This window comes from Motacilla alba, chromosome 1 (assembly GCF_015832195.1).
Source record: "Motacilla alba alba isolate MOTALB_02 chromosome 1, Motacilla_alba_V1.0_pri, whole genome shotgun sequence".
Classification (NCBI taxonomy): Eukaryota; Metazoa; Chordata; class Aves; order Passeriformes; family Motacillidae; genus Motacilla; species Motacilla alba.
This window is the reverse complement of record NC_052016.1, coordinates 31084272-31094205: the sequence shown is the minus strand read 5'-3', so window position 1 is coordinate 31094205 and position 9934 is coordinate 31084272. Positions and strand designations below refer to the sequence as shown.

At 39.9% G+C, this 9934-nt stretch overlaps 1 protein-coding gene across 2 annotated transcripts; it reads left to right on the top strand.

Moving 5' to 3' along the window:
- The first annotated feature begins 6516 nt into the window (after positions 1-6516).
- Positions 6517-8518, top strand: GPR15 (G protein-coupled receptor 15). 2 transcript variants are annotated; one of them, XM_038138950.1, is made up of 2 exons: positions 6517-7433; positions 7612-8518. In XM_038138950.1, exons 1-2 carry the CDS (start codon positions 6555-6557, stop codon positions 7789-7791), a joined length of 1059 nt encoding a protein of 352 aa, XP_037994878.1. In that variant the 5' UTR covers positions 6517-6554; the 3' UTR covers positions 7792-8518. The 2 variants fall into 2 exon arrangements, with proteins under 2 accessions (XP_037994878.1, XP_037994870.1); XM_038138942.1 differs by having other exon boundaries at positions 6517-7799.
- Positions 8519-9934: the final 1416 nt, after the last annotated feature.

The window sequence follows — 9934 nt, the reverse complement described above, 5'->3', positions numbered from 1 at the left end:
GGGGTCTGTCTGGGATTTATCCTGGAGTCTAAAATACTTGACATATTTATCAGTGACTTGAAAGAAAGCAGAATATTGCTGATAAACCTGACAGATGACACCAGGGAAGGGTAAATAATGACATGGAGAAGGCACTGGGACAGGGTGACCTGATCGTGTTGCAGCTGGGGCAAGCAAACATGCATTTCAATAAGGTCATCGATGAGCTCATTAATTTAAAAGCAAAGACTGGAGTCTATACTTACCTGCCATAAGATTTTATCCTGGGAAACGAAAAACGAAAAGGAAAACCGTTGGTGAAGTACTAACTGCCAAGAAGTGCGCCCCCCGAAAAAACCCCAACTTTCCTGTAACCTCAGATGTACAAACTGAGAAATCACAAGGAGGAAAGATGTAGTATCACATCTAGAATTGCTGCTGACTCCGAAATAGCATGTCTAATTTTGATACGTTGACAAAGTAGAGATAAATCTGAAAAGGGATTTGAAAATCACTGAGCAATTAGAAAATCTCTCTCGATGAAATATATCACAGAAGGTTAGTCAATTTTGTTTATAGAAGAGCAGTTTATTTAAGGAGTTAATTTATTGAACTAAGGACTTACAAGACTATAACATATGTGTAGTAGCAATAGGGAAGAAAAAGAATCAGGAACTTCTTTCTGTACACCTGGAAAATCTATAAAAGCTTGAAGCCAGAAAACATTAAAAGAAAAAAAAATTCAACAAAACTCCTGTGTATTCTAAGCTGTGGTAAAAGTAGAATCTGAACCATTTACTGTAAAGTGCAGTGAATTATCTAACACTGGCACATCTTCAGTTTTTCTCCAAAAAAATCTAATTTTGTAAAAAATGAAAATGAATTCTGAAAAACTTTGCAGCCACTGCTACTTCCATTATTAAATTAGGCTACAGTGACCTCTTCTTTTTCCTAATCTGCCCTGATCAATGTGAAGTGTGCAGCTGCTCAAAAGCATCTGGAGTGAAGATATGCATTTTCATTTTATTTACTCACAATCAAATACTCTCTACAGACTTTACCTGGATGTTTTCTTGCTGAAAAAATACCCTTCTATGTATTAAGAGTAAGCCAATAAAAAAATTACAAGTGAATGCATGGGGTCATTCTTTGCCAAAAACTATCTTTTTTCTTTTTTCTTTTTTTTTTTTTTTATACCTTTCACACCTCCTCAGTGTGCCTCAGCAGAACTGCTGGTTGATCTGTTTAGTTACAGAACAGGATCAGTTGGGAAGGTTTTAAAAGTAAAAGTTTGCTTAATTTACAAGCACTAAGGGAATAATGCTGAGGGAATAATTCTGAGGGCTATAGCATAAATGCTGTTCCTGCTTTTTGCAAAAGTTTCTGTGCTAGCAGACCTGGATCACAAGCATTACTAACTTCTCAGGCACGGACAGAGAATTTAACATCAGAGTGCTGCAAACAAACAAAACCAAAACCCCAATATGTTGCAAAAAATAATTAAATTGTTTAGTACAAAATGTCTGTAATTTTAGTTCTCGCAATCTAAGGGAATAAGTAAACATTTGTAGGAGGTGGCACTGTCTGTATTAAATGAAGCTGATATAGGATGGAAAAAGAACAAAACAGTCTTCATATATCACATTCACATCAGGAGGTATTGATTCAGACCTGAAAAGGTATTCAAAAGTCTGCCCATTTTTTCCAAAACTACTAGTTAATTTACAAGATGCCGCCTCCCACAAGAAATATTCTCTTTGCAATAATAATAAGGGCAGTTTTAGTTTTAGGTACCATCTATGAGCATTTTACAAAGCCTGAGTGAGCAGAAAATCCTCTGATTCCCCTCAGACCTCTCTATGCAGTTTGCCTGGTTTTATTTCTGCCTTCTTTATTTTTCTTTGATATTTTTATGTCACAGGACACAGTAGTATAATTTTCACAGACAGAAAACCTTCTAGATGTGCTTCTCCCAAATATCATGAATAGCACTGGGCATTATAATGATACTCATCCTTTATGTCAGTGGTCTCCAAACCTATCTATCATGTACCTTGTCAGTAAAAACTTTTTGAGCAGGCACTCCTAATAATGTAAATATTTTTAAGTATACACATGTATACTTACCACGCCAATATACAATGAACATTATAAAACATCCACAAAAATATAAACTAAAAAAGGATGAGATAAATGGCAAGAAACAACAATTAATATTTAAAAAGTAAGTGTACAAAAATATTTTCTTCCTGCACTGCCTTTTGTAGATCGCTGCTCTCAGCATGAAACTATTTCACTCTATCCTGATTGCCTCAGTAGCCACAATTTTACCTGAATAGGTTCCACCCTTTCCTATTTGTTGAGGGATGAAACTTCCATTGGTTAGCGTTCATGTGGTTGCCCCTGAGCACGTCTTTAACTAGCCATAGCATAATAGGACAGTTTCAGCCAATTTAGTGTATACTTTCTGATTTTTTCCTTTTCTTAATTAGGTCTGTTACTTACATGTTTTTTTAAGTAAAATCGTTCAGAAACAACTACACTTTATTTTACAGCCAAATGAACCTCTGTCCTTCTCAGCATTTATCACTATTAATAATTTACAGATATGCAGCTTATTTTATCTAGATGACTGTGCTAATATAAAAGTGCATGTACAAGCTGGAATAAAATGACATTTAAACTATCAGTAAAACAGAGGGTGTAAAACAACAACAACAACAAAGAACCATAAAAGAAACAACCCAAAAAACCAAACCCACACCTTGCTACCTGAAATGCTTCAATTGCAGAAATTTGTGAGGGGGAGGTGGTGTATGTAACAAAGAAAATCAGCAACACTGCCTACTTCCTGTGCAGATATTTTCCCCACAGATTATGTGGCTGCCTACCACAATACATGTATCGCAGGCAGTGCAGAACCATGAACAAAGACATGAAAGCTTTTCCCTTGCTGCTGTTGGAAATACCTCAGCATTCCTATGAGGAAGATTTGAGGACTGATGCAAACCTGGCAGATCTCACAGGTGCATTTGAGAGGGGCAGAACCGTCAGAGAAGCACACAATTCAAGGCTGATCTGGCCAATTGCAGGGCCACCATCAGAGCACCTGCCCTGAATGTCTGGTTACAAACGTTAAGTTGGTTCTCAGGTTCAAAACTACTCAGAACCCAGAACCTTCATTTTTTTCAGAGCTGTGTCAAGGGCTGGACAAGATAGGTATCCCAGATTGAAGAACATACACCCAAGCCAAAACAGTAGCTGGTTGCTTCAGCAGAGAATTTTTTTGGGGGGGAAAGGGCTTACATGTATCTGGTGAAGCCTGGGAGGAGGAAAATGCTGTGGAAATATAAGAGTAGGATGAGGAAAGGATGGAGTCTGTCCTCCTGAGCTTTCTGGAATATCTATGCAGGAGTGTTAGGAGAGGAATTTCCAAGTACTCGTGGAAATTTTTTTGTGTGTTTTTGATAGCTTGGCTCTGTCTCAGGAAAAAGAGATGTGGGAAGAGTAAGACCCTACATGATGCCCTAAGTTAATCACTATCACACATAAAACCACCCCAGACTACTGACAAATATGCCTGCTGCTGCTCCACTCAGATAATTATAGATCACTTTATTATTCATAAGAATGCTTTTGATTATCTTCACAACTCTTCTGCCCAGATAAGGAAATGTCACATGTGGAATATGGCAATATGCAATGACATCCCTACGTCTGCTTAGAGCATTCAAGAAATACACAGCAAATTCAGTAGAGAAGGGTTGGTTCCTGTTGGAAAAGGTTTCTTATTTAATTTTTTATTTTAGTGAGTAAGGCTATTAATCTAAAGGGAGACAACGTAGTAAGGAACCACAAACACAGGAATACACAGACATAAACGTATTTTTATGATGCCTTTAAGCTTTTTTAAGTTACTCATTTTTTGTTTGTTCTGAGATAGAGAGGGAAGGAGTGAATTTCAAGGAGTATGAAGTTGTGTGCAATGGAGGGAGGAACAGTTTGTGTCTGATTTCTAAAGCTTGTAACTGCTTGTAAGCTGTTATATTCTAACTGCAGAGTAAAATAATATGTAGATCCACCTTTGCAAGAGAGGCAGAACAAGTGTAGAATTGACTGTAGGGTTCAGCTGGTCTCCTGCCCCAGTACTAATGGAAAGAGAATGCCTCTATTTTCCAGTGCTTCTTGGAAAAAAACCAAAACAAAAACAAACAAAACAAAACCACATTCCTTGAAGCAGCAATAAGCAAAGATCACATAAAATTCACCTCTGCACTGAATTCATCAACCATTGTTTCTGTAAAATGTAAGCTACTTGGGCACTTTGACACAAATCTTGGCTGAAAACTCAGGGTATTCTTTGTACTTTTCAGGTGGTGAGAGGATGATTTGTAGGCTGTGTTTTCTTGCAGATTTACACTTGATGTTGCTTGCATGCAAACTGCAATGTCCTCAATGCAACCAGAGTTTAAGAGTTTTAGTCTGTGCTTCCTTCTCCCACCTTTGCCAGGGAAGAAGTAAGCTGGCACACACATCCATACTGTAACTGACTACAGACTAGTCTCTCATAAAGAGAAAGACTTGCAGCAACAGCACCTACTCTCTGTAATCACCACAGAAGAGACTTTTACTTTTCATTGAAAATAAGAATTGTGTTTTAGGCAATCAGGTGCAGGAGATAACTTCTAGAATAACAAAAGGCATTTTACAAATCTGTGGAGTTTTTTACTCTGATTCATGAGTGAACTGGCTAAACAGAGTCACTGCCTCTTGCTTAGAAGAGGATATAATGATTCCAGGGTGAACGCTAACAACCCACTTTGAGATAGCAGGAAGATGATTTTTAGCCTGTTATTCATTAGAGGTTCACATTTACATCTGTGGCATACAAATCAATAATCTTAGCCGGGGTGTTTTCCTTTTTCAGAGTTTGTGATGGCTGAATTACACTCACTAAATTAATGCTTACACATTCCATAAAAATAGTTAGCTGGAGTCCACTAGTGCCCTACAGCTAGGAAGGCAGTTGTGTATAAGTGGGTACTTATTAGATATCAGCATATCACATGAGCCAGTGCCCACCTAAATTCTCTTCCATCCAGCAGCCAGTCATTTTACAGCAGCTTCTGCTTTTCCAGGTGCCTGGAAGTCTACCAGGCACCTGCTGCACAGGAGCACATAACCTGAGCACTGGGAGAGTGAATCTGAGTGCATCCAGAGTGCTCTGGAGGGACTAACTCGCTGTGCACGCAATTTGGAGTTGCTCTTTGCATGTGGAGACACATACAGATGCAATCTGTCCGCCCAGGGATGGAGCATGCACCAGGAGGCGATTTCTTCAAAGCTTTGAGAATCCTGGAGGCCTGCCTGGTCTGTGAACATGCTGTTGGGTAGGAGAGGAAGGAGAAAATGAATTTATTTTTAGAAGAGAGGAAGGATGATGCAGACCAATAGTGCAGGTTTCAAATTAGTATGCACTGACAAAGCTGTAATGAATTCAGTAGTTTTAAAAATGAGAATTTCTGTTTGATTTATGCAATGCTGAAAGGGCTGTCTGTAAGGTAAGTCACAGCTGGAGCAATACTGATGCTGCAAATAACAGATGAAGGAAATCAGAGCTCATTAAGACAAGTGAGTACTGTTTATAAGAACAACTCAAGAGCCACGCAGGCTGTGCAGCCAGAAGGAGAAGGAACAAACCAGTGCTCTAGGGTCCAGGACTGTGGCTGATGATAAAGCCTGTGTGGGAGATGGGAACATCAAGTCAAGTTTCAAATGACAGAAGAATGTACAACACATTGGAACATTGTTCTTGAAGTGTCTAATACATTCCTAAAGTCAGGAATGGAAAGTCCAGGCCTAGGGGTATTGGCAGGGCTGCAGCGCAGGAGGGAGGCGCTGGCAGGACAGCTAAGAACCTGGGACTGATAAAGAACAACCAGCTACAGAATGGATAGGGGCAGAATGGATATAGGAGTTTTAAATGGTTTTCCCTATATATATTCATATAAGAGAATTGCTTTCACACAGAAAGCAACAATAATAAAGAGTCAAGTAAAGTCAAAACCTCCAAGCCTCAGGAAAGTCAGACTTGCCCTGACAAGCAATTTATACAAAATGTTTTGAATATAGATAAAGGCTGGGGCACCTGAATTCGCAGTTCTTGGGTTTCTTATAAGCTGGTACAATCTCAAATTTCTTCAAACTACCAACATACTTTCCTAAAAACCAAAAAGGTCAGAATCTCAAAAACTACCTTCCTTCCACCTGAAAGAAAAGCAAAACCTGAAGCTGGAAAATGCAAAAGGGAGATAGAATCAGTAAAACTAAACCTGATTTTTTAAAAAGCCACAATGCATTTATTCTGAAGGCAGGGTTTTGACTCATCAGATACTCTTGTTGCTTGTTCGTTGCCTATGCAGTTGGTTAAAAGCATACAAATTACCTCCCCACAAAAACCGCTTTTCTCCTCCTCCCTGCTCTCCACCTCCTCCCTGCTCACTGATAAAATATTTTTAAAGAAGACCTGGAAGGGAAGGGGGTAGGGGAAGCTCAAAGCCTCCCTCAGAGAGAGGATGAGGACAGCTGGGCCAGAAATGGAACTCGCCCCGCTGTCATCCATGGCTACAGTCACCTACAACTATGACTACTACTACGATGACCAATGCCAGTACCAGCACCTGCAACATATGTCTACTTTCCTGCCTGTCCTTTATAGTGTCATGTTCCTGGTGGGTATTGTTGGCAACTCAATCCTGATAGCAGCCTTGATCTTCAAGCGGCGGGTCCAGAGGCTGATTGACATCTTTATCATCAACCTTGCAATATCTGACTTCATCTTCCTCATCACACTGCCTTTCTGGGTGGACATGGAGGTGTCAGACGAGAGCTGGAGGGTAGGATCTTTCCTCTGCAAAGCTAGTTCCTATGTCATCTCAGTCAACATGTACTGCAGCATCCTGCTTCTCACCTGTATGAGTGCTGACCGGTACCTCGCTATCATGCACCCCTCTGTCGCACGACGGATCAGGACAAGATACTATTTTGGAGCACTCTGCATCTCTGTCTGGGTATTATCCTGCTGCTTAGGGATGCCAACCCTTTTGTCCAGAGAACTGAAGACTCAATATGGAAAGACTTACTGCACAGACAAAGCTGTGACAGAAGTTAAACAGATCATGTCACTGATGCTTTTAATCCTGGCCTTCTTCATCCCACTGTTGAGTATCTTAACGTTTTACTGCTCCATCACCAAGAGACTCTGTGTGCATTATCAAAAGGCTGGGAAACGTGATAAGAAACTGAGAAAATCCATCAAGATTGTCTTCATTGTAGTGGCAGCTTTTGTTTTCTCCTGGATCCCTTACAACCTTTTCAAGCTTATGGCCATCCTTTTGCGACTCCTAAAGCAGCCCAACTGTTTTTCTGGCACGGTTGCCCAGCTGGGCATGAAGGTGAGCAGCCCTTTTGCTTTTGCAAATAGCTGTGCCAACCCTTTCATTTACTTTTTCTTTGACAACTACATCCGCAGAGCCATGCTCCAGTGCCTGTGCCCACGGGTGAAAATGAGCAGCAACAGCTCTGATACCCTGGACACCCGCCTGAGCCATTCCTTATCCAATTTTGTGGCAGGGGAGTATGCCACCAGGAAGAGGAAGCGCTCCGAGTCCCTCTGACTGCGAGCTGGGACTGTGGAGGAAGGAACTTCTTCCCCCAAAGATGGCAGGAAAAGAAAAGGAGAAAAGCAACAGAGACAGGTGCAAGTGTAATGCAACCAGTCCTTCAGGTGGGAGGGATTTTGCTTCCTTTTAAATGCTGATAGATGGAAACCTTAACCACAGAATTACTTTACAAGGATTGCTGTGACAATGCATGGTGTGAATGTAAAACCATCATACCAAGAAATAGCTAGAAATGCTTATGCTGGAATGCCAGTACAAGTGCTACAAACTACAGAAAAGAACCGTATGATTCAGTCAAGGCCTCTCCGCGACAAGCTTTGAACTTATGCGTATATAGGTTTTTATTCTGCGCAAGAAAGGCAACCCAGGCGTTTCTTTTTGGTTCCTAGCTTGCCCACAAATAATGCGCGATGTACTCAAACCAACCTGATGAATTTTGGGGTTTTGGAGGTTTTTTGAACTTGAAAATCCAATATTTTATGAATTTGTGTGTTACCAGTTCTCATAACTCGAATCTTGTGCATTTTAACTCTCAGATTTAGCTTCTTATTACAGCATTAAATCTTTAGTTTTAATTGTAATAATTAAAGTGTTTAGCCCCTCCGATTTCAGAAAAAAACAGAACTTGAAGGCAGAGAAACCAGGAGACAAGCAAAACCTTACACTTAACCTTTCTCTTAAAGAAAACAAGACCAAAAAAGCACACTTGTGCTTTTTAAGACTTTTTTGAGCACCTGACACAATTTCTGTTTTCTTGGGTCAGAACTAAAGAGTCACTGCCTTCTACTAAGGAGTGAGTTCTAGAGTGAAAGGTTACACACATGCAAACCTGCTTAAAGGCTTCAAAGGGAAGACAGCTCATGAAAATCTTGTCCAGACAGTAGAGGAAAAAAAACCTGGACACTGGACGATGGAAGTGGCATTCCTCTGATGTTACTGCAGCATGTGTACATTCACTATGGCTTTTCTCACCTCTGTATTTTCTAAACGACTGTAAATGGAAATAACTCTTTTGAGTGTTACAAATAAATCCTGGTATTTGCATTTTGCATTGAACCTAGTTGAACAGTTGCGCTGTTTAATGTCTGCACAGAAACGAGAGCAGATCTCACGCAAGGGCAGCACAAACCTAGAAACCTGCACATCCTGCCCAGCTCTCCAGCCAGTTCCACACTGGACCACTGGCTAGCAGAGCAGGTGGGGAGCTGGCTCTGGAGGCTCAGGGGAGGCAGAAATGTCGTTCAGCAATTGCTGGTGGCAGAGTGCTCTCTGGCACACAGTGGGACACTAAAACAAGGGTATCACTGACACACACTCCCTTCACTGCATATGTTTGTTTCCTCCCTCACTATTTCTTCTAAAAGATTTTCTTTTTCTTCCTCCACATGACAGACTTTCCCTTCCACCCCCACCTAACTGCCAAACTCCTTTTTCAGGCTTACAGCTGCGTGAAGAGCATCAACTCTTCCCAGACCTGCCAGTGTTTGAGAATGAGGCCAGTGTCAGCTCTAATTTTAAAGTTATAAGATTTTAAATTTATTTGCACTGACCTTCAGAAACTGCTGTCTCTTATCAATCTCTTAGCTTCTTTCTACCTTTACAAGTGTATAACAAGAGACCCTTTTTTTTGGTAGAAAAATAAGCCTAAGATTTGCATTTCAACTAAAATATTATTTTTATTATAGGAAAAACCAATAAGTCAGACTTGTTCATTATTTCCTCAATCCCTGCTGAAAGCACGACAATACTTCAGAATATATCCAATCCACAAGACTTTAAATAATTCTAGTTAGAGATGCTGGTTTCTTTCTTTCTTTTTTTTTTTTAATACTTCAAAACACCAGATCAAATTGGAAAAATTACTGAGGAGCTCCACCAAGATCTCATGCCTAAAGATTTAGTTTCTGGAAAATAACAAATAAACTTGATAAATATTGTCAGGCTTGAGGAGAATCATGTACAAATGCCACAGCAAATGCTCCACATGAGCAAAGAATTAAAATATATAAGAGGCAACTAATTCAGCAAAGGAAAACTGCCAGTTTCTTTCAGTCTTTCACCTGAATTAGTGTAATTTATTTTCTTGTGAACCACAGGTCATTTGGTACTTTCATGACATGGTAAATATTATTTTCAATTTTTTTTTTTAATAGAAAAGACAACCTATACTTGAATACTTTACCTCAGGAACTTTACTATTCCATATTAACACTTATTATTTGTTTGTTGGCATTTACATATCTTAGGATGACACCAAAATTATTGCGATTGAA

Bases quoted from the DNA above. Each gene is read 5' to 3' on its own strand.
- GPR15 (XM_038138942.1), top strand. From the start codon at position 6,555: ATGAGGACAGCTGGGCCAGAAATGGAACTCGCCCCGCTGTCATCCATG.